The sequence below is a fragment of the Fusarium keratoplasticum genome, chromosome 5 (assembly GCF_025433545.1).
Source record: "Fusarium keratoplasticum isolate Fu6.1 chromosome 5, whole genome shotgun sequence".
NCBI lineage: Eukaryota > Fungi > Ascomycota > Sordariomycetes > Hypocreales > Nectriaceae > Fusarium > Fusarium keratoplasticum.
This window is the reverse complement of record NC_070533.1, coordinates 2,287,434-2,313,003: the sequence shown is the minus strand read 5'-3', so window position 1 is coordinate 2,313,003 and position 25,570 is coordinate 2,287,434. Positions and strand designations below refer to the sequence as shown.

The 25,570-nt window shown below is 54.6% G+C and overlaps 12 protein-coding genes across 12 annotated transcripts; 4 read left to right on the top strand and 8 right to left on the bottom strand.

The window, feature by feature from the left end:
- Positions 1–538: 538 nt before the first annotated feature.
- On the bottom strand, positions 539–4,861 carry NCS57_00734700 (uncharacterized protein; the record flags this gene model as incomplete). Its single annotated transcript, XM_053057201.1, has 4 exons — positions 539–891; positions 945–4,337; positions 4,396–4,465; positions 4,520–4,861. The coding sequence occupies 4 exons, from the start codon at positions 4,859–4,861 to the stop codon at positions 539–541; spliced, it is 4,158 nt and encodes a 1,385-aa protein (XP_052913396.1).
- A 1,146-nt stretch (positions 4,862–6,007) lies between these two features.
- On the top strand, positions 6,008–7,918 carry NCS57_00734600 (uncharacterized protein; the record flags this gene model as incomplete). The annotated part of the gene is made up of 1 exon (XM_053057200.1): positions 6,008–7,918. The coding sequence occupies one exon, from the start codon at positions 6,008–6,010 to the stop codon at positions 7,916–7,918; it is 1,911 nt and encodes a 636-aa protein (XP_052913395.1).
- Positions 7,919–8,172: 254 nt separating this feature from the next.
- Positions 8,173–8,951, bottom strand: NCS57_00734500 (uncharacterized protein; the record flags this gene model as incomplete). Its single annotated transcript, XM_053057199.1, has 3 exons — positions 8,173–8,694; positions 8,751–8,884; positions 8,948–8,951. The coding sequence occupies 3 exons, from the start codon at positions 8,949–8,951 to the stop codon at positions 8,173–8,175; spliced, it is 660 nt and encodes a 219-aa protein (XP_052913394.1).
- A 437-nt stretch (positions 8,952–9,388) lies between these two features.
- On the bottom strand, positions 9,389–10,627 carry NCS57_00734400 (PKS-AT domain-containing protein; the record flags this gene model as incomplete). Its single annotated transcript, XM_053057198.1, has 1 exon — positions 9,389–10,627. The coding sequence occupies one exon, from the start codon at positions 10,625–10,627 to the stop codon at positions 9,389–9,391; it is 1,239 nt and encodes a 412-aa protein (XP_052913393.1).
- A 987-nt stretch (positions 10,628–11,614) lies between these two features.
- On the bottom strand, positions 11,615–13,338 carry NCS57_00734300 (MHD domain-containing protein; the record flags this gene model as incomplete). Its single annotated transcript, XM_053057197.1, has 3 exons — positions 11,615–12,773; positions 12,826–13,245; positions 13,295–13,338. 3 exons carry the CDS (start codon positions 13,336–13,338, stop codon positions 11,615–11,617), a joined length of 1,623 nt encoding a protein of 540 aa, XP_052913392.1.
- Positions 13,339–13,592: 254 nt separating this feature from the next.
- Positions 13,593–13,958, top strand: NCS57_00734200 (uncharacterized protein; the record flags this gene model as incomplete). Its single annotated transcript, XM_053057196.1, has 1 exon — positions 13,593–13,958. One exon carries the CDS (start codon positions 13,593–13,595, stop codon positions 13,956–13,958), a length of 366 nt encoding a protein of 121 aa, XP_052913391.1.
- An 847-nt stretch (positions 13,959–14,805) lies between these two features.
- NCS57_00734100 (ECR1-N domain-containing protein) lies at positions 14,806–15,845 on the top strand (the record flags this gene model as incomplete). Its single annotated transcript, XM_053057195.1, has 2 exons — positions 14,806–14,966; positions 15,017–15,845. The coding sequence occupies 2 exons, from the start codon at positions 14,806–14,808 to the stop codon at positions 15,843–15,845; spliced, it is 990 nt and encodes a 329-aa protein (XP_052913390.1).
- A 310-nt stretch (positions 15,846–16,155) lies between these two features.
- NCS57_00734000 (Aldehyde dehydrogenase) lies at positions 16,156–17,827 on the bottom strand (the record flags this gene model as incomplete). Its single annotated transcript, XM_053057194.1, has 2 exons — positions 16,156–16,586; positions 16,639–17,827. 2 exons carry the CDS (start codon positions 17,825–17,827, stop codon positions 16,156–16,158), a joined length of 1,620 nt encoding a protein of 539 aa, XP_052913389.1.
- Positions 17,828–19,208: 1,381 nt separating this feature from the next.
- Positions 19,209–19,838, bottom strand: NCS57_00733900 (uncharacterized protein; the record flags this gene model as incomplete). Its single annotated transcript, XM_053057193.1, has 2 exons — positions 19,209–19,679; positions 19,764–19,838. 2 exons carry the CDS (start codon positions 19,836–19,838, stop codon positions 19,209–19,211), a joined length of 546 nt encoding a protein of 181 aa, XP_052913388.1.
- A 555-nt stretch (positions 19,839–20,393) lies between these two features.
- Positions 20,394–21,612, bottom strand: NCS57_00733800 (MRP-S28 domain-containing protein; the record flags this gene model as incomplete). Its single annotated transcript, XM_053057192.1, has 2 exons — positions 20,394–20,983; positions 21,036–21,612. 2 exons carry the CDS (start codon positions 21,610–21,612, stop codon positions 20,394–20,396), a joined length of 1,167 nt encoding a protein of 388 aa, XP_052913387.1.
- A 228-nt stretch (positions 21,613–21,840) lies between these two features.
- On the top strand, positions 21,841–22,621 carry NCS57_00733700 (UDP-N-acetylglucosamine transferase subunit ALG13; the record flags this gene model as incomplete). Its single annotated transcript, XM_053057191.1, has 3 exons — positions 21,841–22,201; positions 22,255–22,393; positions 22,450–22,621. The coding sequence occupies exons 1-3, from the start codon at positions 21,880–21,882 to the stop codon at positions 22,619–22,621; spliced, it is 633 nt and encodes a 210-aa protein (XP_052913386.1). The 5' UTR covers positions 21,841–21,879.
- A 214-nt stretch (positions 22,622–22,835) lies between these two features.
- Positions 22,836–24,741, bottom strand: NCS57_00733600 (ANAPC4-WD40 domain-containing protein; the record flags this gene model as incomplete). The annotated part of the gene is made up of 2 exons (XM_053057190.1): positions 22,836–24,554; positions 24,628–24,741. The coding sequence occupies 2 exons, from the start codon at positions 24,739–24,741 to the stop codon at positions 22,836–22,838; spliced, it is 1,833 nt and encodes a 610-aa protein (XP_052913385.1).
- Positions 24,742–25,570: the final 829 nt, after the last annotated feature.

Below are 25,570 nucleotides of genomic sequence, written 5' to 3'. Positions count from 1 at the left end.
AGGAATGGATAAAATAGTTGAACCGCATGCCAACAGCCAGCATGCTCAGCGTGAATCTCTTTTTATTATCAACACAGCGAGAAAAAAACCGCTTTCCTTTCTCACCCCAAGGAGGCGAGTAAAGCCAGTAAACCCCTACCCCCCATTCCCAAAATCAAAAAGAAAACGATGGATGCTACCATTCAACCTCCCCCTTCCCGCAAGACTTTACTTTAACATGAAAGAAGAAAAAAAGGATCAAATTTAACAAGACATATGCCTTCCCCCTCCCTGAACGCAGAAAGACCATACCACTTTGTTTCTCCCCGCCAATCCAAAATACCCCCTTTTTTTTTCTGCACACGTGTATGTTTGCTTGTAGCTTGTGTTCAAGGTCCAGGAGGAGTAGGTCCGAAAGTGATATGAGTGTACGCCTGTTGTGCTGATGTCGTGGGCAGCCCGCCTCGGGTTCGTGGGCGCCGTTGGTTTATAGTACACGCCGTGAATAGTTGTAGAAAATGAGACAAGGGAATGAAATGCCACCTCTCTGAGGTCGAGTCTAGGCAAAGATGGAGGTTCCTCCGGCCAGTCCGTTGGGCTTGCCAGCGTTCTCAAAGAGAGAGCCAGCCTTGGAGTCACCCTCGAGAACCAGAGGAGCAGCTGCACTCTTGGTTGCGTCGTCCATGTTACTGTCGACTTCAGCCCGGGCAGCCTCAAGGGTGGTGCGAGCCCATTCGTTAAGCCTGTTCTTCTCGATGTACTGATGAAGGAGCTTATCCTCATACTTCATAGCATCAATCAGCTTCGCCCGGAACGAAGTATCAAAGTCACGGAACCGGCGGTCCAGGTTCTCAGTAAAGGAACCCAGGGCCTCCTGGGGCGACAGAGACCGGAAGGGCTCTCGTGCATCCTCTGTGTATACGTTAGTAACAATTCTATATCTAGAATCAAGGTATTCGACTTACGGAAATTGATGCAGTCCACGAACATGGCATACAGCTCGGTATCTGCTAGCCTCTCCACCACCTCGCGGTCATCCTTTAGCTGGGTATCATTGATCTTGGCCCAGTCGTCACGGATAAACAACCGCCTCCAGATGAGCCTCTTGGCCTCCTTGACCTCGTCACGGTGGCAGCTGCTCTCAGCCACCTTGAGGGCCAGCCAGAACGGATGAGCAGTCTCCTCTCGCGACTCGGGTCTGAGTGAGACCAGGGTGAGCAAGTCGATGAGGGTCATGGCATCCAGAGCCTCGTGCTTGAGGAGGCGCTTGATGCCGTCCTCAAAGATCTGATGCTGTGCCTTCTGACGGCGAGGAATGTTCATGCTATGAACCTCCATCGCAAAGTTGAGGGCAGCAGCATCATCCACGGCATCGTATGTGCTGGGAAGAATCTGGTTGTAGAGTTGATCTTGAATCTTGATAGCGATCAACTCCTTGTCAACCTTCTTGAGCTTCTCGTCAACACGCGCCTCGTCAGAGTTGACCTTGAAGGTGTTGTTGCTGAGCTCCTTCTGTTCCATCTCGGCCAGAAGAGCCAGCTTTCCAAGACTCAACTCGATCTTCTTGTTCCACACCTGTTGCTCCTTGGTGAGAGCCAGGTCCACAAGAGTATCGGCGCCGTGACCAACATCGTTCTCCTGGGTCACGTCATTGATCCATGAGATTCGTGCCAGCTCTGGCTTGCTGCGGAGGAACTGTGTCTTGAAGCCCAGTTTATCCAGATCGAACTCCAGAACAGACTCAACACCGTGCTTCTGAAGAAGGAATTCGTACGCTGGGAAGGCAAATGCCTGGCCATAGTTGGAAAAGCTGCTTTCCAGCTTGGCCTTCTTGCTCTCCCTAAGCCGCTTAAGGTTTTGCGCTTCCAACAAAGAAATTCCAGGCTCAGCGAGTCGAACTTCGAGTTCTTGAATGTGATCCAGCAAAATGACCGACAGTGCGCGAAGGCATTCGTGCTTCTCCGCGATAGTCGCACCCTCTTCCCACTTTCCTGATCGCGCCAAGGCAAGGGGCTTTTCGAATCGGTCTGTCTGATAGACCTTGACGAAGTGCTGGGACATGGTCTTCTGATCGGGAGTTGTCGAAGCCCAACGGGCATATTCCAGCACAGAGGTGAGCATTCCATCGGTGACGGTAGGGAGTTCCTCAAAGATCTTGGCGATGATCTTGGGGTCTGGCTGGTTTGATCCCTTGGCAGACTCGTCTGCGCCCAGGTGCTTCATAACCCATTGGTCCGAGAGATCAACGAGGCGCTTGAGGTTGTTTGCGACATAGTGGCAGCCAGTCCAAGGCTCAGGAAGATCCTCGTAACCGTCGCGTAGAATACCCATGCGGAGTTCTTCGAATCCTAGTCCGTAGAAACTGAGGTTGTTCTTTCGGAAATCGAGAGCCGCGACGTGCGTGCAGGTGTTGACCTGGATAGCTTCGTAAATCATGACATTGACCTTGGCATCGTCGAGCAGGTGGTCCTTGTACAGGGTCTTGATCACCTCGTATGCCCAAGCAACAAAGAGTTCGAGACGGAAGACATCGTTGATGAACCAGTGGCGGACTCGGTCAACCTCGCCAATCTTAGCAACGGGGTTGTGCTTCTGGTCCTGGTGAATAAACTCGACTATCGAGCCGATGAGACTCTTCTTGTCTTGTGGAGGACGAGCTGCAGTGAAAGCTTCGTGACGCTTCCAGAGCAGAATAGCCACATGCATCTTCTCAGCATTGTAGAGCAGGTTCCATCGCGTCTTACGGTCAAGGTCTGCCCCAAAGATTCTGAGCTGAGACATCAACCTCTCGAGCGCATTCGATCTGGCGCGTAGGTTGTCCTCCAGGGAAGCCGGTAGGGTTGAGATAAATGGTGTGCTTGAGCTCAGAATCTCGTGGCTGATCTCAAGAGCAGCTTGGGCAACCTCCTCGTTGGAGAACTTGATTTCCTGTCGGCCGTCGAAGATCAGAGGGTTATCTTGCTTCACGCCGAAGAAGACTGCCTGCTCAAGCTTGCTCTTTGCCGACACCTTTGGTGGCTGGTCACTAGCAAACTTGTCCACGTCAGTCGTCACAATTCGAACCACACCAGCGCCCCGAACCATCAGAACCACTGCCGGGTTCTTGGTCTTGGGACGATGTAGTCGGTTGTCGTCGTGGCTCGACACCGCAGCCATCTCCTCGAACCCAGAGCCAATGATTTCGTGTACATCGTCTTCACGGAAGTCAACAACGTCTTCGAAGGATGCAGGGAGCACGTGGCTGTCGGATTGAAGCTGGGAGTCGGGGGATTGTGGTGGGATAGCGATTGATGCAATGACGGTTGCGCGGTCAAAGACAACGAAGGCGACCAGCGCCGGGCGAGGGAGATATAGACGGGGTCGTGTCGCAGGTGTGATGTCGGAGAATGATATCGGGGAAGTGTAGGAGGTGATAGGACGGACCATGCCGATTTGGCAATCTCTGGGTGTCAGAATAGCTTCAACCAGGGCATAGCGGGCCGTGCTTCGTTGGGTTAGGCTGACGAGGATCAGAAGATGTTGCACCGAAGTGTCGTCAGTTGCCATGGCCTCGCTCAATCTGCTCAAGTCATGGTACTTGGCCTCCAGACCCTTAGGGACGTAGGTGCAGTCAATCGCCTCGAAAGACTCTTCAGGGAACTCTCGAGAGGCAGGGTCGGTTTCGTGGAGCGCATCGATAATGCTCTCGCGTACATCTGCCTCCCCAATGATTTCGTTGTGTCCTCCTCGGTGGACTCTCCAGGCGTGAAGACGTCCCTTTCCGGTCAGCGCCACAATATTCCTCTCGCCCATGCGCGCAGATCGGTCGGCGCGGACTGCCGCAATGTCTCCCTTAAGTGACAGGTGCGAAAAGGCATGTCGGATGCTGCCAAAAATTCCACTCGATGTGGGCGAGAGGCTGCTGCGCAAGAACTGGACCGAGATGGATGGTCGTCCATAGCTGTCGCGCACGTTCATGTACGCGAGACGTCCAGAATTAAAGGTAAGGATGAAGCCGGCGGATTCGGCGTTGGTAATGGCGACGACCGTTTCTCCGGATTGCATTCCCGAAATTGTGTACTCGACACCAGAACGATCCTTCTTGATAAAGGCAAAGGTAGCTGCGCTCGAGATGGACTCCCAATAGACGACCTTGCCGCTCCCGGCCATGACCACGACCAGGCCAGGTTCCGTCGACGCGGCGGAGGGTGACACCAGGCATCCTACAGGAAGGGGATCGTTCGGTCTAGATGCTGAAGGTAGTTGAAATGTGAAGGTCTCGGGGGATTGCGACGTCGAGGTGTAGGGCCAAACGAGGGCATGGGCAGGGTAAAGGCTGAGGGCATATCCAGAGGAAAAGATGTCGGCGGTTTGGTTTCCTATGACGACGAGAGTGAGCGAATACTTGAGCAAGGTGCTGGCGATGCAAAAACCTACCTGACCAGTCACCGCGCGTTTTATCGGGAAGAGCTGGAAGCTTGCTGACTATATATGCATTTGTACTTGTCTATACGGGATGGTCAGCTTGGGGGCGTCAAGAGAACAATAGTCTGGCCCTTACCAAAACAAGACTGCCATCGCCTTTGTTGGCAGCACGGTCGCCATGCTTGGCCTTTTTGGCACGGACATTCAATTCCTTGCGCAGGACGGGGCTGAGGCTCTCAGCGGGTTCGATGTTGTTGTTTTTCGTAGGCAGAGTCGCGACCTTGTCGGTCTTGACCTCGATCATCTCCTGCTGCTGCTGCGGGACGTCAGGATTGACAAAAGTCTGCTCCGTCAGCGGGATCCGCGGTCGCTTCGCCTTTGGCTGCTGTGCGAGATTCTCAGAGCTCAAGGGGCGCTGGCGGCGGCGTGAACGAGTCGCCGTCGCCGGGCCACCTTCGGCGACAGACGGGGAAAACATTTTGGGCGGATCGCGAACAGGGTCTTCGTCTATAGGTGAGTATTGATGTCGTGAAAGGAGGATGTCGCGGTTGAGTGCGGCGCGGGACGTGTCGAGGGAGATGGCGATGGAATCAGCCTCGTGATCATAGAGGCATTTCGCCGCGTGAGGATGACCGTGACAAGGACCGTGATCGTTGTGAGCGGTGACTTTGAATGATGGGGAGCTAAAAAGTCGATGGAAAACTGGGATGAGCCTGAGAAGGCACTGCAGTGACGAAGCGTGCACCAGGAGCCAATCGAATAGCAACCCAGTACGGGGGTAGGACAGGGCGGTCGCCTAGCTACAGTGAGGTCTGGCGCGCTCTGATTGGCCGGAAGCGGTCTTGGGTGCCTCCTGGGGAGGTGCTAGAGATGCTGCGCTGAGCTGGCAATGCCTAGAAACCCCTTGAAAGCTCCCGTTGCTCAGTCGCGCACGTACCAACCAGAGCCGGTATCTTTCAGCCTCTGCCCCACCTCAGATCGCGTGGTGAAGAGCCTCTGTGCGGAGGTACCTCTGAGCTTGCGGTACCTTGCCTTAGTCGGAGCTGAGGCTGGGTAAGGCTTCTGGTTGACAGATCCCTGCGTACTTTCGGCTCATCGATACCTCAAGTCAGCGACAGAACCGACAAGCCGTCAGCGATTGATTCATCCAGTGCATTCACTCGAGATCGAGAGGCAACTCTTGTTGGGCATTGGCTTGACTACTTTCTTTCATTTGAGGCTTGTTATGTCTAGGCAGGGCAGGCTGAATTCTTTCTTCTTATGTGACTGTCCCTAGGACCTTCGGATTAATTGTCCGACCTTGGCCTAGACACAATCTATGATGTATTCCGCCGCATTCAAGATCTGATAACCTCGGGCCTATAATTCACGAGATCAGCCAGTTACAACGCTCGACGCTTCATTCGCCTCACAACTTCAAGTCGACAACTCCGATCAACGCCCACTCTCCTCCTGGACTCGTCACCAATTGAATTGACTAACCGCCCTCTTGTTCCTGATTTCCCAATCCGGATCTAACCGATCACGTTTTCGGAGGGGGTTCCGGGACCCCCAAGCCATGTCTACCTTGGCCAGGCAAACCGCAGATCAAATAACTCACCTCTGACAAAACCGGCGTTGAAACATGAGGCGCTTCTCGACCGCCGTCGTTATCACTGATCCGCTGGTCAAGTATCAGACTCGCGTGGCGGCTGGTCTCTACGCCCCGGACCCGGCTCAGCATCGTCTCGCCTGGCACTTACAAAAGATCTACCACCGCATCAAGGACTACTCACCTCAGGCTGAGTACCGTCAGAGACTAAGAGAGGTGGCTCGTCTCACTGAGCCGAAAAATGACCAAGATGAAGACGACGGCAACATTCTCGCGCTCCGGAATCACTCAATATGGCGCAACCCGCTCTTCAAGCATCTCCTAACAACACCAGAGGGGAGAGAGAGCCTGGCGTTGACTCGGGTTCTCACCAACCATGAGACTGCTATTGAGATTGACTCTCCCAAGGGATTGTTTCTTTCGGGCGAAGTAGGCACTGGAAAGTCGATGCTTCTCGACTTGCTTGCCGATGGCCTCCCCACGGAGCGAAAGCGGAGATGGCACTTCAACACCTTTATGCTCTACATCATTTCGCAGCTCGAACACCACCGGAAATCACACTTCGGAAATACAAATAACGAGAGCGATTATTCTATCTTGTGGGTGGCCAAGAAACTCGTCGACGAATCTCCCATCCTGTTCCTCGACGAGTTCCAACTCCCAGATAGGGCCGCCAGCAAGATTCTCAACCACCTCTTTATTGCATTTTTCCAGTTGGGTGGCGTCCTCATCGCATCTTCGAACCGCATGCCAGAAGAGCTTCAGAACGCTACTGGTGTTGACTATACGCCTGCCCCGTCCAAGGGCCTCATTCGCAAGTTCTTTGGGGCTTCGGTCCGGGCCCGAGGCGAGCTGTACGGGTCAACCAGCGACTTTGCCAACTTCCTCGAGGTATTGAAAGCCAGGTGTGACTTTTGGCAGATGGAGGGGGCTCGAGACTGGCGGAGAAGAGAGGAGACCGAAGCGCCTGTGACTTTGGCCGGAGATGCGATCGAGGGTGAAGTGACGACAGTGGAGGAGGTCGTTCAAGACAAGCCCGACCAAGCCATCAAGAAACCGGTCAACTACTACCTGTCGACTGACGAAGATGGCTCTTGGCAGCAGCGGATACAAGCAGCACTTATGTGGTCTGGACCTGAGCCATTGCCCTGGGAGCCATCGAGCGTGGTCGTGTACGGCAGAGAGATCAAGACTCCTCAGCATTACAACGGATATGTATACTGGGATTTCGAGAGGCTCGCTGAGTCCTTTGGGCCTGCCGACTACATCACAATGGCTTCCACATACCACACATTCATCATCGACAACGTTCCAATTCTGACACACGAGAAGAAGAACGAAGCCAGGCGGTTCATCACACTCTTAGATGCCTTGTACGAGGCTCGGTGCAAGCTGATCATCAGGGCTCGGAACCCACCAGACACTCTATTCTTCCCCAAGAAGAAGAGCTCGGCATCTGGAAAACCTGGGAACTCTGATGAGCCTGATGATCTATACTCTGAGACCATTGCCGAAGTCTACCAGGACCAGATGTCCCCCTTCCGACCCAACGTCGCTTACTACGACACCAAGTCGAGCACATCATCCTACGACCCAGACCAAGACTCGGACTTTGGGTTGCAGAAGAAGCCCGTCAACTTCAGCAACACGAGTGCTTTTACCGGAGAAGACGAGCGCTTCGCATACAAGCGCGCCATCTCTCGCCTGTGGGAGTTGTGTAGCGCACAATGGCACGCGAGGACGGGAGAATGGTGGCAGCCTCTCCCCGTCGACGCTCGGCACTGGGAGGGCGGTCCTGTCTCTCAGCGCATTGATCACCAGATTGGTGCCAGCAGGCTCAGCATGGGCGAGGGAATGGGTGAGAGCCTGGAGGTTGACGAGATGGCTGGCTTATCGAAATGGAGCGTGGAGCAGTTAAAGACTGAGAACGATAAGAGCCCGTAGAACGACTCAGCATCTCATGGTCTGGGGGCGTATATGAGAGAAGCAAGTTGGGTACATATAACACGACACATATAATGCAAGCCATGCAAGAAAAGCAACAGAGATGTATAAAGAGTTCTCAAAGTAATATACTGCCCACACATGCATGATGATCTCTAGGTAGTCTATGACCGGATATCCCACCATGGTATACTCCAAACGCCATGCCCCCCGTTGTATTTGTGGTCTACTCATACACCGTCTCAACAGTCGACTCAAAGACTCGTCACGCCGGGTGTCCAGCCTTCTCCTATCCTCTTCATATCCTCTGCAAACTTGCGACTCGTAATCTTCCTGCCCCCTCGTCCACCTAGGGGCGCGTGCTCGTCCGGGTCGTAGAAGGGGTTCTGCAACAGACGCACGTAGGCGCTCTGCATGGCGCGGAAGACAGGCTTGAGCTCGGCGTCGCGCAGGCCAGCCGCCGCGGCACCCCGTGAGGCTGCGGCTACGGGTGCGCTCCCGTCGACGCGGCGGCCGCGCATGTCGACGACGCACACCATGCGGACGCCCGTGTTGGTCTCGAAGCCGTAGGCGGCGAGGCGGTCGTCGACGGCGTGCAGCAGGCCAAAGTCGCCCGAGAGGCCGACACCCGATACGGCGTTGTTGCGGGCGCGCAGGTCAAAGACGTCGATGGTGGACGAGAGGAGGAGGGAGAACTGGAGCGGGGTGCGGATCGGGGTGAAGTTGTTTGTTGCCGGGTCGTGCGAGGGGAAGATGGAGATGTGGAGGGGGTTGTTCTGGGAGAACGAGGTCAGTTCGATAGTGCTTATTTGCTTCTGAGGGAGTCTCTCACATTACGGCCGATGACGCCGAGGCAGGCGATTGAAGGTATCGCGGTAGACATGGTTGCGGGGTGCGATGTCGGAGGTCGGATGTTGAGAGAGGTGAAGCCTGAGTGTTGGAGCTTGCTTGGTGTGAAGCTGGCAGCTTTAGTTGGCGATGTCCATATCCATCCAACCTCATGGCTCGTCTATGCGCAACCCCACTTACACATGCTCGGCCACCGATGGACGCAAATAAATTCACCGTTTGCGAGATGTATCTTATTATTTGCGTATGTAGGCATTTACTTGGTATCTGAATTTCAAGGTCTGAAGTCGGAAATGTCTCTGTTTAGCTCCCTTGGAAGGCTGAAACCGAACATTGAGGCGGGACCCTCATTCATCACTACCCGTAGCCATGACCATACCATGACCGTCTCTACCTCGATAATTGGGAGGATAATCTGATCCATAAAGATGCTATAAAAGTGCTTCGTCAATGATCCCGCCAGTTGCGTATTTTGCACGCAGCCTTTCCCTAGCGTACACCCAGAAACCAAACCCCAAAATCATGCCAAAGCCTCCCGTTGTTCGGGCCCGGTCCCAATACCTCATGAAAACGCTCCAGACTCGTACACGATCCCCGGACGTTTTGCTTTATACGTCCTTTTTACTCTGAATATTCGTCATCTTCCATGATGCCAGCAGTGTCTTCTAATCCCTTTAGAACCTCTTCTACTTCTGAAGGGTCTGTAATCGCCCATACGCCTCCTCCCTTTACTAGATCTTTACCGCGCATACCCACCTCCTTTCCGACGAGGTTGCGCCCGACCTTGCCAGGCCCCACGCCTACCCAGCGTCGAATCCGTCCCTCTTGATCGAGGTACCTGATGCTCTCCCACCAACGAACCGTGTCGAGGCAGCCTCGAGCTAGCAGATCCTTGAAGTCGGCCTTGCAGCATACGGGCCGCGCAGACACATTGCTCACGATCGGCAGCTGGCCAGGGAATGTCACCATGTCCTCGTTTTCACGACCCTTGACCCGGCTACCCTCGTTGAGCAGGTTTCGCATCACGGTTACGGCCGGCTTCATAATCGGGCTGTGGAAGGGGCTGTCGGCCTTGAGGCGGACGGCGCGGGGATCGTAGCCCAAGAACTGGCGGAGGTGGGCGATGAGGGTCTTGATGCGCTCGATGTTGCCGCTCAAGACAATTTGGTTCTTGCTGTTGATGTTTGCAATCAGCACCTGCTCGATGGGCGGCACATCGTCCATGTCCTCGGCTGAGACGCCGACAAACTGGCGAATAGCCTTGATAAGGTTTTCCATGTGCTCTGGGTGCGAAATAACGGCCACCATGCCGTACTCGCCGCCGTACTGCTCGATGGCCTGACGCGTCGCCTCCGACATAGCCTCGGCCCGCTTGCGCACCAGGTGCAGGCTGTCCTGGAAGGAAATGTACCCGCCGGCAACGACAGCGGCGAATTCACCGAGGGAGTGGCCCAGTGTGACGTCGAAGTGGTCCGTGACCTTGAAGCCGAACTCGCGCTCGAGGATGCGGAGGATGAAGATGGAGGTGGCCATGATGGCGGGCTGGGCGTTGGGGGTTTCGGTTAGGAGCTTGGAGGGCCCATACTGGATGATGTCGGAGAGCTTGTAGCCCATATACTCGTCGATCTCATCGCGGAGCTGCGAGGCCGTCGAGGGGAACGCCTCGAGCCATGGCGTTAGCATGCCCACCCGTTGGACGCCCTGGCCTGGGAAGAAGAGAGCGGTCCTGGTGCCGCCTCGATGTGTAGACCTCCATCTCCGTGGTTGCGGCTGTCGCAGGAGCGGCTGTGATAGTAGCGACGGTCTCGTGCCTGTGAGAGGGCGACGGCACCGCATCGAAGTCGTCGCGAGCCGTTCCATGGCCGTCTAACGGCGTTGGGGACGGCGGGTTAGAGGTCAAGACGCACGGGTTGACGCTCTCATTCTGGGGAAGCCCGCCGTCGTGATCCAATTCCCTGAGCGGCTGAGGGATGGGAAGAGAAAGGAAGGGGAAAGAGGAAAAGGCAAGTCACGAGATAGCCCGCTCAACAAAAGGGAATGGAAACCGAAACCCTGGGTCTGGGTTCCGGGACCTTCCAGTTTGCGTGACGTCGGGGTCACTTACAAGTTGCACTCGCGCGCCACTAACAGCAACCAGAGGGAAGGAGCACTCTCGGCATTGGGATTGGGGGTTGACGGCAGGAGCAGGGGGGAACCGAGGGGTGCTCCTCTCTCTTTCGGATCCTCTCTTCAACCCCCAAAATCAAAATGGAACCTCGTTGACCTCATGGAATTCATCGGAATCGGGGGCCCGGTCCCTTTTGTCCAGCGCATGTTCTGCAACGCACAGCGTCCAATAGCAATGCCAGCGCAAGCCGCAAGCCGTTGACGCACCTCGAGGCAGTTTCCCCCCGGCCGCTGGAGACGCGCAGCAGCGGCAGTAGCAAGCGGTCGGATGTCTCGCCCCACACTTAGAGCCGATGCCCCGACCTCGTGCGGCTTCGGATCTCCGTCGCTCCTTGGCGCCTCCTCCGAGATCCATTTCCACGGCGCGCCATGGGCCAACGGCTGTTTAACATTATGTGAACGAATCTACCACGGCTGCTTTTTGCTTTGCTGGCATTGGGTCACTCCTTTTCTTCCGTCTTCCTCGGAGACTAGTCCGTTCTATTCATGCAGCATGGGGGCATTCTGCTTTCTTTTTGTCTCGTGCTCATGACACCCTCTCCAGGTGCCGCCATTGGCCCGCATCCGCATGTTTCTACCGGCGGCGCTCTCCTCAACATCATGAGCCCATCCCATGCCATGTCATGCTCCACGACGCCGATGCTCCTCCGTCCCGTCTGCTGCCGCCTGCAACACCGCCGCCTAGCACCGAATCTCCACTCCTCCCTTGCTCACTGTCAAGTACTTGACCCCCTTGTACGGTTTGACGCTCTCTCCCAGTCCCCTACTCTTGCGCGTGTCGAGAAGGATACTCTCTACCTTCAACCCGCTCGCCAACCATCCCTTGACGGAAAAGCTCACTGATGCCGACGTCGGCATCAGGATCTTGTTCTGCGCAATCTTCTTGACGTCCCTATCATCACTGGCGCCCTCTTTGTCCTTCGCCGTCTTGGCCACCGGCACGCTCTGGTAAGGTCCGTCGAACGTGTAGTCGGTCCCAAAGCCAAAACCGTTGGGGTCGAATCCGTCCTCATCCTCGCCTGTGATCGGCCCCACGACGGTACACCGGAGCCCGAAGTAGCACGTCCCTCCCGAGAGCTCCTTTGCCGGAATGTGCCACTCCAGGAACTTCTCCCCCGGGTTGAAGCTAGCGTCGCCCTTGCTAGGTCGAATTTCCGACAAGTTCCTAACGTCTGTCGGTAGTGGGATCGTGACGGTGAGATCGTCAATCAGCGGCGCTCCTGGTGATCCTGGATGTGGTCCTCCCAGTCGGCCACCACTTCCGCCTCTTCCAAATTGACCTGATGAGGACGGAGAAGGTGCGCCTAGAATCTTGTTGACTTGTAACCGAACCTCGAAATCGGATCCTGTAGCCCCGAGCCCAGTCTTTACCTCCATATTGACTGGCAGTTTGAGGTTATTAGAGCTTAGGCTTCCGCTCTTCCCGCTAGTAAAGGGTAGCAAGTCCACCTCGTAGCCCGCCAGGATAAATCTTCCGTCAGGTGGGATAAAGCTCAGCTCTCCTGGCCTTTCCTTCCATCGGTTTAGCCGTACGCAAGGGTGAAAGACTGGTAACTCCATGATGCCTCCGAGATTGTGCTTTCCAGACGGGCTCGTCAGAGTCAGGGTGATATCCGGTACACCTGACACCTTTGATGTAAAGGCAATGGTACCGTTGGCAAAGGCGGCAAGTGGCCTTCCTGAGGGCGCGAGCGTAACCGACAGAGTCTCAACGACATCGGCATACATCTCGTTGGACGTGTGTCGCACGTTCGCTCGTCTCCATGGCAAGGCGGGTGTATTCGAAGGGATCACAGATGGCGAGCTCGAGTTTGAGAAGTTGGCGCTCAGAGGCGCTTTCCTAGTAGCTTGTCAGTGTTGGACTCTCTTTGACGTAGATTTGGCACACGAACCCAGGGAGGTTGATGCTTCCTAGTAGTTTACCAACCCATCCCTCCTGTTCCACAACTTCTCGCAGGGCATTGGGCTCTGTCGTGCTAATAGTGCCAGAGTCGCACATCTCAGTTAATATCTGAGCGACTATGTCATAGTTATTCTCGATCTTGACGGCCAGGAGCGGCGCGCCAAGGAAGTCCTCGAAGGCATCGATTACGCGGTGTAGGAACTCGAAGACGAGGAGCGGCTCGATCTCGGTCGATGAAGTGACGAGGAACAAGAGGTTCGCATGGGTCAGACTAAATACGAGGGTCGGAGGACTTGTGTTGGCGAGGTAGATGAGATTCGGCCGCGGTGAGGGATGTTCTAGGTAGAGGGGTAGAAGATGGGTTGCCGAGAGCGGCCTCCCTGCGTAGGTATGAGATAGGATAGGATTACTAGACAGCGTTAGCTAGAAGGATAAAAGCGAGGCTGTAGAAGACATGCCGGTTGTCATCGCAAATGTGCAGCGCCTCAATAACGCCGTTCATGGTGTCGACCAACACCTCCCTCAGGCGTTGGCTGGCACGATAAGCATGAGCTAGAGCTACTGATGTGTGTTTGCGCCAGCGCGGGACGGGCAATGACGAAACTGGTTGGGACCCTGGCCCTGGATTACTCAGCCATCGGAAGGTCAAATCGTCCAATCAACGTTGCTCATCACGCGACTCTCAAAAGTTGAAGCTTGTGATAACTTCCATCGCCAAAGCCAACTCCCCCTCGATTTCAACAACAAACCTCCGAAATGGCAGGGGATGACAAGATTCCGACGGTCCAGACTCTGGAGAGGCCAGAGAAGCTCGAGGACATCCTGCGCCAGGACCGAGGCGACGACTGCCTGCCCTGCAAAGTCATTGGTCAGTTCTTTGCCATCGGCCCTCACGCCCCGACTCCTCAGCGGCCGGGACACTGGACTAACACCGTCGTAGGCAGCGGAGCGTTCTTTGGCCTCGCTGCCTACAGCTACTTCTCGGGAATGTCGCAGCTCGAGAGGCAAAAGGCCCTGATCCTCCAGAGCAAGTCCCCCTTTGGTATGAGGAGCCGGAAACTCGGCATCACCACCATCTCCCTCGGTCTCGTGTGGATGGGGCTGTGGAGGGCGCTCAAGTGATGTTGAAACGATCTCGAAACGACTCGAAACGAACTCTACTCCGTCTGAATTAGCATGTATATTATATCCGGCATCCCTGCGAGCAGCTCTTGCAGCAGCGTTCTCTCGAGCTCATGGGGCATCAGTGACCAGAAACTGGTGCTGGCTGAGATTTTCGATGTATCAAAAGCATTTTCTGGTTGCATAGAAGGCGTTCAGAGGTGTGGGCTGAAACGGTCTAAAGAGGTGTGGTATCTCATTTCATGTAATGTGAACCATGAAGCTACCGATCCTTGATCATTTGGTCTTGAGAAAACACCATCTTTCCCAAGGAAACGCTAGTTTTAGCTCTTATATGAATGTTCTAGTGGGAGCCTCTGTATGGCGATGGCTGATAGGTTGCAAAGCCTCTCTGTGACTTCAATAGTGGTGAGATGAGACGTTAGGGATGGATGAGGATGTCGTGGATGCCGATCATAGGCAGACTGTAGCAACGCACATAAGGGTATTAATTAAAATTTTCGAATTCGTTATCCAAGTTATAATTTGATATTAGCAATTAAGTGTTAATTTTCTTGGGACAAATTTGCTTTTATTTGTCGCTCAAGTTGCTGGCTCTCTCATGTGAAGCTCTTATTTCAAACCGTTTAGCAAAGACTAAAATCTCAACCTGGAGGACCCACCTTGAATCTTTAACAAACTCATCAACCACCGACGACACGACAGCAACAACTAAAACTGACGACGGACTACACCAGGAGATTATCATCCTGTGCTTTTAAGATCTAGATACTGAGAGTATATCTACGGTCGCCTACTGGCTAAGCGGCCAGAGCAGCTGAACCTCAGCACTCCCTCTCATCTCAAAATGCCCATCACAATCCTCAAGCCTCAGCCTCCCGCGCCTCGAAGGCCACAGGCAGCGGCCAATTCAGACTCTGACTCTGATTCTGAGGGCGGCGCGGACGTTGGCGGCGATGGCATCCTCACACCAGGCAGCGTGATAACGTCGAATCCCCAGTGGATGCGGTAAGCCTTTCCATCTTCAAATCTCATCTGATACTGACCTCTTCACAAAGCGGACACGGCACCTACATCCCTTCTGGCTCATCATCAATCACATCCTCCCTCGCTGGAACCCTCACAAAGACAAACAAGCTCCTATCGGTGCGTCCTCTGCGCGCCCGCTACACCCCCGAGATTGGAGACCTTGTCGTCGGCCGCATCGTCGAGGTCCAGGCCAAGCGCTGGCGCGTCGACGTGGCCGCCTCACAGCTCGCCATCCTCCAGATCTCGGCCATCAACCTCCCTGGCGGTATCCTCCGCAAGCGCACCGAGACGGACGAGCTGCAGATTCGCAGCTTTTTCGCCGAGGGTGACCTCGTCGTCGCGGAGGTCCAGCAGCTGCACCAGGACGGCGCTGCTAGTCTGCACACCCGCAGTCTCAAGTACGGCAAGCTCCGCAACGGTGTCTTTGTCTCCGTCACGGGCACTGGCGGAGGCGGCGGTGTCGTCCGCGCCAAGAGGCAGGTCTGGACCATGGACGTGGCCAACGCTGGCGGCAAGGTCGACGTGCTGCTCGGTGTCAACGGGTACATCTGGATCAGCAAGCACATTGAGAGCGACGTTGCTGCTGAGGCTGCCGGCATCAACCGCATGGAGGAGAGCGTCAGCAGCAAGGTCTACTCGAGCCAGAACGACCCCATGGAGGTGTCGACCATGCGTGAGATTGCGAGGATCCGCAGTGTCATCCTCGCTCTTGTCGAGAACGGGCTCAAGGTCGATGAAGATATGGTTACAAGGGGCTACAGCGAAGCCGTGGATCTGGCAAGGGAATCTACAGACGACGACCTGTATCTGGGTGGCGACAAGGGACGCCGTCTGGCAGCAACTTTGACTGGTCACTAAAATATGTTGGACTACGAGGTGGAATAAAAGGATTAAGTGCAACCAAAGATACCTAGCTTTTCAAGTTCTCATTTGTAGTGCCCTCCCCTGCTCGGCCAGACATCCACCAGCCTGCGTGTTATACTATAAACCTCCATGGGTAGGACAATTTGCCGCTATTATACAACGAAACTGTACAGGTACCAACAATGAACTCGATAGCCATCGGGACAAGTGTTCGCAAAAAACAAGAAAGAAGAAAAAAAAGTACACAGCAAAGCTCTCGTTCAACATTTTGCTTTACTCGGACGAATTGCAGAAATCAACTAAATTACGATCGTGTGAGCAACTGGCTCACAGTGCCTCTCTTAACTTCCAGGATCGCAGCCAATGCTACGAGGATAGCCCACCTTAACAGAGCGCCCTTTGTCTTGCTCGATCCAAGGCCGCAGGTCAGGGCGAGGATATACTTGAGACCCTTGGTCTTGTTGCCGTTGCGGTCAAAGTCGGGCTTCGGGGCGAAAGCGTTGAGTCGATTCAGGTGTGGCCACGAGTAGGGCATATAGCGCATACGGAGAAGGAAGTCGGCCCAATATGGCACCTGGGCGATGACGCGCTGGTGGCTGAAGGTCTTGAACGAGTAGAAGCCGTGGTAGTGACCCATTCCGGACTGGCCAACACCGCCCAGGGGGGACTGGGGGATCTGGCTGTGGAAGAAGGAATCGTTACAGGTGGCACCTCCCGAGGTAACGTTTTCCAGGACTAGAAACGGTTAGTTGAGTGTTATGCTAAAGGATGAGCAGGAGGTTCATACCCTTGTTGTTCTCGGCATCAGACCCAAAGGTGTTGAGAGAAAGGGGTGTCGGGTCGACCTGGTTAGCGATCTGGATAGCCTGGTCGAGAGAGTCGAATGCCATGATAGAGAAGATGGGGCCAAAAGACTCCTCCACCATCATGCTATCCTCGATATCATCGACCAGGACAGCTGTCGGCTCCATGAAGAGCTCAGACTCATCCATAGAACCGCCCAGGACGATCTTGCCCTTTGACGAGTCAAGCATCTTCTTGAGGCGGTTGAAGTGGCCGATGTTGACGATACGGGTGTAGTCTGGGCTGTTCTTGACGCCCTTGGGGAAGAAGGTGCGCAGCTGGCCATTGAGCTCACCGAGGAACGATGACAGAACGCTCCTCTCGACAAGGATGTAGTTGTGAGACATGCAGACCTGGCCAGCACATAGAACCTTTTGCCAGAGCAATCGTCTAGCAGCAAGCTTGAGGTTGGCGTTCTTGGTGACAAAAGCCGGGTTCTGGCCGCCAAGCTCGAGGAGGACCGGAGTCAAGGTCTCTGCGGCCTTCTTGGCGATGATCGTGCCGACTGTCTTGCCGCCAGTGAAGGCGATCTTGTCAAACTTTTCCTCGAGGAGACGCTGAGTCTCAGGGAGGGAACCGTTGACATAGGTATAGCACTCTGGATCCAGTGAATCGTCAAAGATCTTCTTGAGGACCATGGCGCAGTTGGGGGAAGACTCTGAAGCCTTGAGGACAACACAGTTTCCAGCGGCGATGGCGCCAATGACAGCGGGGAGGTTGAGCTGGAAGGGGAAGTTGAAGGAGCCAATGTTGAGGACGATTCCCAGGGGCTCATGGCGGATGCGATGCTTCATGGCGCGGAACTCGAGGGGAACGTTGACGACGGGCTCGTCGCGGGCCCATTTCTGCATGTTCTTGATGGTGTCGAGGCACTCCCGCTTGCACCAGTCAATCTCGGAGAAGGTTGCCTCGAACCTGCACTTGCGGAGATCCTTGAGGAGGGCATCCTGCATGAGAGTGGTGTTGTCGACCAGGGCCCAGTAGAGCTTGCGCAGTTGGACGAGGCGGAACTCGAGGGGCTTGGTGCGGCCGGCCCTGAAGGACTTTCTGAGGCGATCGACCTTGGCAGGGATATCCTCCAGTGCCGTGTGCTCCAGCGGAGGAATCACAGAGGTCGGGGTGTTGTCAGCCATTGTGATTGTGGTGGATTATGTTGAGATGTGGTTGGTTGAGAGGATGATTACGGCGACAGTTCAGCTGGCAGGGGCGCGCCTCGTGGGTCCAGATAGGTAAGATATATAAGAAAAGCAACAAATAGGATAGGGTATACGGATAGTAAAGAAAAGAAGTGTCGCAAAGGAAAGGAAAGGATTGTAGGTGATGAATCTGATGATACCAGAAGCGTGCGTGTCTCCTAATCAAGCGGCACAGTCGGAGCGTGTCGTCGCGTACAGTACAGTGCGCTAACGAAAAATTACCGAATGGAAAGGATTTAGAACAAGCTTCCCCAGACCGACCGATCGATCGGGACAGATACACTTATATAATATTAAAGCCGTCGTTCGCGGGGAGATTCACAGTAAAAGGAGGAAAGAGGGAGAAGATGAGGTGAGGGGTCAAGACATGACACGGATGAACTCATGTCCCCATGTTCGTCCGAAATAGTACTCCGTGCCCTTGTCCCTTGGGTCTCATCCTGGGATGGAACCTACTCCCGCCTCGGCAGGCGTCCACGTGTTTGAGACGTGCCGAGGCACGGGGTCCACGGGCGCCCGAGAAGAGGATGCGACTTTGAATTGTCGGTCACTTTCTGATTTGGGTTGGAAGCAGTTGCAATTGAGAACGAGAAGAGAGGTTAAGATTGACAGGCTGGGGTACAGTCATTGGCTAGTCACAACAGATGCATCACAAGCAAGACTTTGCTCCATCATACAGTTGCTATAGCATCAATGCTTGGCAATGTATTCAACATTTTATATCATCAATCAATTCATTGCCCATCTTGCAGTTAATTACTGTTCAGTCTCAATGCGATTGGATAGATACATTGGTGCAGTCAGGGTTCATCTCACTAACAAATAGCTCCCACCCGAGTAATGGCCCTTTATGCCTCTCACCCTAGTACCATCGCTCTCACACTCACCCCAGCAATTGATCAAGTTTCTTCCTTGCTCAAATGGACCTGAAAGCGGTTGCATATCTGTGTGGGGCAATAGTACAGCTATATTCACTATCTATCAAGGCTACCTATCAAGCAATGCGTCCAGGTTAATTGACAATTACCACAAGCCAAATTGAACTGGCAAGCAATAGCCCTTCCAGGACCCAGCCAAAGCAAGCTTCACACAATAACCCCAATACTAAAGCTGATCAAAAAGATTCAAGTGAGTCGGAACTGCAAGAGTTGCTGGTATCGAATAGGTAACCTAGGTAATAAGTCGTGCTGTGCCAACCATGGGAATAGCTTCCACCTCAGCGTCATCATGCTGACAATCGAACTTTTAAGAGCTTAGCGAGTTGCCTCCACCACTCTTCAAACACACAAACTATTACCTCTTCAAACTCTCCCCATACTTAGTGCTTCCCAACTCCCTTCCTCTCCAACACCCTCGCCGCCAACTCCTCCACCACGTCCTTCACCCCATCCCCCCAAAGTGCCGACGCAACCCCAAACTTGGCCCCCAACTGCACAGCCAGCTCCCTGCCCCCCTTGACGCCCTCGTCCCACCCCTCCGACGCCGCACCGTCGGCCTTGCTCGCCACGACCGCCGTGGGCGGGACGTCGGAGCCCAGGTGCGGCGCCAGGACTTCTAGCCGGATGCGCCGCAGCTCCTCAAGACCCTCCACTGAGGATCCGGCGTACAGTAGGATCAGGGCATCGGCCTCGGATGCGATTCGTTTGGCTTCAGGTGCCGAGCGGATAAAGGTCGACGGGATGCGCTCGAGGTTGATGTTGGTGGGAATACCCGAGATGAGGGCAAGGCGACTGTCGCCGGATGATTCGGTAAGGGGATCATAGAGGTCCGTGAAGACGTCCATGCAGTACTGCATATATAATGTCAGCAGCTGAGTTTCTTGCAGGTTTCGAATGGTGCCCGAGGAGACTCTTGTCTTGTCATGTCAACTCACCCTTCGTATCAGACTCTTCTTGCCCGCGGCAGGGGCCCCCAAGATGATGATGTTGACAGTCTGTTCGGCCTTCATTATGCGTATTTTTCCATTCGATTATTCCTTCTCCCTTGTGAGTAAGTTATCTTGTGTCAGTTTCGTGAGAGCTAGGTTTACATGGAAGGTAATAAATCATGTGCTTCACTGAGTTCATTGTCATGATGACTCTTAGTCAGCAGTTGTTCGAAAGTCAGATCATCATGAGTTCTGGTCGAAGCTTCTATTTCCCTCGATTGTGCACCAGATATCCTGTTTACTTGGGTTTTGAAGTCGTTGATTCTATTCAACAATCATAAGCCATTGTCATGGGTAGCACAAGACTAGCTGGTGTCCAAATCAAGCTGAGATCGACGTACCCAAACTCAGCTGCTTCAGTTTCTCAATTGCAAGGTTGCCTCGTTTGTTCCCCAAGTCACATCATCAATATCCAGAGTGGACCAGTCGTTACTTGTCATGGCTCAATGTACATGCATATCTTGTCAAATGCCCACTTAAACCTTACATCGTACAAAGCTCAACTCCCTGTACATGTCCCCGCCCAGATCTAGCGTGACTATAATACAACGTCATCCCTCGCGAGGGGACTGCCCCTTACCTCCTCGCCCGGCTGCCGCCGGCGCTCTTCACGGGCGCGGCGACGAGCTCGGCAACCTTTTGCTTCTTCTGGTCCTCCAGGGTCTTCTTCATCAGGTAGTCGTCGATGGCCTGGGTGCCGTCCACCAGCAGCCCGCCCTCGGCCCGCTGCACATCCTCGATGGCCGCACGCTGGCGATACTCGTCGAGCTCCTTGCGGCGCTCGGGCGACATGCGCCACTCCTTAGGGAAGCGCGGCTTGGGCTTGAACTCGTGGTGCCGGGTGTCGAGGGGGATGTCCTCGAACGTCTCCTTGGGGTCCTTGGCCGCGGCGATGAGGTCGTCCACCAGGTTCGACAGGTAACGCTTGTTCTGCGCCTGGTGCTCGAAGCTCTCGCAGCTCATCTTGATGATCTCCATCTCCGGGTTGTACCGGGGTCCGGCCAGCTTCTTGAGCTTCTCGGTTTGCACGGGCGTGAGCTTCAGATCGTCGGGGGCGAACTGCACCACCACCTTCTTCTCGGCGGGGTGGAATTCACCCATGTAGGATGTGTACCTCCATCGGAGGACCTGGTTATCGGTAGGAGGGACGAATGGCTTGGCGAGTTCTATATGGCATCAGTATTCCCAGGTCTCATACTCGGGATTGAATTCACTCACTTGAGAGGAGGGGCAACTCCCAGACGGCCAATCTGTCATATTGTCGCATCTCTCGGATCTGGTCGAGCTTTCCGTGCGCCATGGAAGTAATGTCGTCCTCATCAAACTCCTCCAGCTCCTCGGTGTTGGTCTCGGGATCCTCTTCGTCGAACCAGAATGACTGCCTGTTCGGCCTCTCTCCCCGGTCATCCTTCATTATCTCATCCTGAAGGGACCTGTCTTCCGAGGCCCAACCAGGCCTGCGCTCCAGCTCGGTCTCCAGGTACTCGTCGATCGTGTTGTAGCCGTTCTCCTTGGCCAGTTCATCCAACTGCTTCATGCCCTCTGGGGTGGCGGCCTCTGCAATCGCAGCCTCGAGCTTCTTGAGCTCAATTGGCCCGAGATCCTCCTCTTCCTCCTCACCCTCCTGCTCCTGCTGCTCCCGCTCACGCGCCCATCTTATCGTCGAGGTGCCGAATGCCCGCTGGGGGACGGATCTTTGCCGAATGATCTGCTGGGAGCGGGGGATCTGTTGAAGCCGGGGCGCCCTGCGGCACGCCAAAACACATAGCCTTGCGGCAGCCGAAGCTGAAGCCATTGCGAGTCGTTCGAGGGGAGCAATGGCGGCGCCGAATTGTCGTCCGTCTGGGGAATTGGGTGGGCAAGCTTTCAAAAATTTGGAGCGCGGGCATTGGCGGGTGCCGAAGTTTCGCCATCCCACTTTCTTGACGGCTCTTCACCTCTTCACCGTGGAAAAGCTTCGGCTAACACCGAGATAACCTCTCTCCCTCTTATACCACATGCACTCTCATCAACTTCACATTTCCTTCACCGGGAATTATTTTCTTCTGTCAAAATCGAGCCTATGACTTCAGACTCAAATCCCACTGGCCGGTTTTGCCTGGTCACGGTCGGCGCCACCGTCGGCTTCAAGAAACTCACCGAAGCCACCCTCGATCCCATCTTCTGGAAGTACCTGGTCTCACAGGGCTTCACCGAGCTGCACATACAGTGCGGACCAGATGTTGCTTGGGCAAGCAAAGAGTTGATTGCCCGCAAGGGCGATGCTCCCCGAGGCCTCAATATTGACATCTTTGACATGAGAAAAAATCTCATGAAAGAGGAGATGACACTGTGCAAGCCTCTGGACGGGAAGCGGCAGCTCGGTCTCGTCATCTCACATGCGGGTACGTTTCACGGGCGTTGTTGATATTGAGAATGTGGCAACTCACAAGCTTAGGAACTGGAACTATCCTCGACGCCTGGAAGCTGGGCCTTCCCATCATCGTGGTGCCCAATACGCAGCTCTTGAATGATCACCAGACCGAGATGGCGAAGCATCTCTCAAAGGAGGGGTATGCCATCATGAGCACTGGCAGGTATGCAAACGCCTCTGTCCAACCTCTCGCAGCAAACATCACCTTACAATAAACAGTGTGGACGATCTACAGGAAGCAATGCATAAGGTGGAGCTCCTGTGGGAGGACAACAAGGCTCGCTGGCCCCCCAACAAGGTGCCGTCGGCGGGAAACGACAGACGGCGCCTCTGGGATCTTGCCCCTCATGAGGTCGCCAAGGAACAGAATGCAACCATGACCCACGACTAGGCGTTTGGGCTTTTGAGACGCTTTCTCGACATATGAAGTACAGCGCGGCGAAGGCGGCCAGTGTATCTATATATACTATCTGGGTGGCATGTTTTTGGAGTTGGGGCGTTACCCCTGAAACGGATCTTTATCAAAAACTGTATTTATCTCAAGTTAACTCCGGCTTCCGTCTGCTCATGGAAGTTGACCGATCTAGTCTAGGGGTTTATAGACCTCAAGGCAAATTCTGGACGTTCCAGATCTTCACGTTTGCATCTCCTCCTGCACTGGCAACCCTGCCGCCCTCGACCCAGGTAACACCGTTGACGCCATCCTTGTGAGCATTGGCAGCCTTGATTCGCTTTCCCTGGTTCCTCTTCTCCAGGCACCAAACAAAGATGTTGGTGTCGAGACTGCCGCTCGCGGCATAGGCACCTGTGTCGTCCCAGGCGATCGAGGTGACTCTCGCAGTGTGGGCCGACCAGCGGTCCGTCGCGAGGTCCCAGCTATCACTGTTGTAGACATAAATCTTGCCAACACTGTTTCCGGCAGCCAGATGAGAGCCGTCCTTGGAGAAGGCCAGGGCTGTGATGGTTCCAGTAGGGTTGGTCAGGGTCTTGACCGGCTCAAGCGCACCACCAGATCCAGCTGTGTAGATGCGCACCGAGTTTTGGTCAGCTCCAATGGCAACCAGGGAGCCAGATGCCGCGATGGCACCCGGGGTGAAGTCCAAGCTCTGCTCCTTCACCAGCTTCTCGCCAGAGTAGACAGAAACACCAGAGTAGGTTGCGACGTAAACGAGACCGTTGGACGCACTCACGCCCTTTGGCTGCGCCGGCAGCTTGACCGAAGTTCCCAGGAACGTCTTGGCTGACTCGTCAATGATTCGCAGTGTATCATCCCAACCAGCACTGAAAGCCTTGCCATCAACGGTCGCAACCTGGGCGACTTGGTTTGTATGTGTCTGGCCATCAACCACACTCGCAATGCCTGACTTGACGTCCCAATGGTATACCCGGCCATCGACACTGCCAGACCAAATATCAGAGCCCTGGCCGTTAGACCCAGTGGCCAGGGCAGTAATGCTCTTGCTGTGACCATAGACAACCCGAATTGGTTCCGACTTGCCCTCGGCAAGATATGTGAGGTGACCCTCAAGGTTCAGGCTGATAATAAGTCCATCAGTCCGGCCGTGGACAAAGACGACACCGACTTGCTGATCACCAACACTGGCGTCCTCGCCAAACTTCCAGCTCTGGATGACGCTGCCCGCCTCAACATCCCACAGCTTGACGGTCTGGTCGGCACTGGCCGTCACGAACTTCTTGCTGTCCTGCGACCATGACACAGAAAAGATGCTTCCTGTGTGCTCGCCCTGACCAATCTCCTTGGTAGGCTCACCCGTCTTGCCGTCGTAGAGCTGTATCCGCTTGTCGGCTCCAACAGTGACCAGGGTAGTTCCGTCGGGGGAGTAGGCAGCGCCGAGAACGAAGCCAGTGTGCTGAGCACTCTTGTTGTTGAACTTGTATGGGGCTCCGTGGTAGAAGACCATGTTGCCATCGTCGCCAACGGTGGCAGCACGGAATGGTCGCTGGGGCTTCATAGCAACGGCATTGACGGACTTGGAGTGACCAATGATCTCGCCGACAGAGTTTCCACTGTCAGCGGTGATGCAGCGTCCAAACTGCTCGCGACCATCACCAACAGCAATGACACGCTGCGACTCGCCGTCCCAGGCAATGTCATTTAGGCGACCTGAGATGATACCATACTCTCCCCTTGTGCTGTCGATGGACGCGGGCTCCCACACCTTGAGCACGCCAGTGGCATCACCGCTGGCAACCTTGAAGCCATTAGGAGAGAATCTAGCGACGGTGGTCGGGGCGGTGTGGCCGGTGTACTCTTGACAGTCTGAAGGGTCGTCGATGGAGCGGACAAAGATGGACTTGGCGCACTAGATGGGCGACGGGGAGCAGTCAGCGACGAATCTCATAGTCGTAGACCAGCTGGATAGAGATTGAGCTTACGGGATAAGCTATCCTTTGACCCTTGGAGTCGGTCGAGAGCTGAGTTGGCTGGCCGCGGTTGGTGACGGGAACAGCAGCTAGGATGCGATCGAGGGTGATTGAGGGAGAAGCCATGACGGCAGCGGCGGTTGCGGTGGGATACGGGGAGTATGGTTGCAGAAGAAAGACGGTATGCAGATGCGCGAGTGTTGGAGTGGGTTAGGGGATGTCGTCAGCGTCTTGTTGTTTAGGTGGTGTTGGTGGTTATTGTGAAACGTGGGGAGTTTGTTTGGGTTGGAGGGGCAGGTTCTTAGCTACTGCGGGGCACTCTTCGTCACAGCTTGAAGCTCCCTGACACGGACTTGGGTAAAGCAGACAAGACACTGCAAGCCCGATGGTAAAAATAGCTATTCTCTATCCTATTTTGTTAACAATTATATATCAAATCTTTACTGTCTGCCTGCGTGAAAAGTAGCTGCCTGGTGGATAGTGGAGGATTAGGCATCATGATGCGAACCGTTAGGCGACCTACTCACCTAACCTAGAATCGGGACCGTTCCCGATCATGTCCTCACCTACCTATCCTATACTATGCCTGATCACGTCAGTTCAAGACGGCTTCATGATGTACTTTGGTGATGAAACGTCTCTGTTGATGGTATCTGCTGGTAATGCTTTTGTCTAGACCTCTTCTGTCTACTGTCTTGGTGTCACCATACCTCTTTCAGCTGCATGAGGCATCGGTGGCACAACCCGATGCAGATGGATGTTTACACACCACATCACCAATATGATGCATCACGACCTGCGGGTTCACTCTGGGCGGCCCAAGTCGCACTGGCGACGGGAGCCATGAACCAATACCAGATGCAGCAAAGGAAAAAGGCGTCGTCATCTGGCTGGATCTAGAGCACACTACCGCCACCGACTCCGACGTGATGGAAGTGATGCCTTTGGGGGGAGG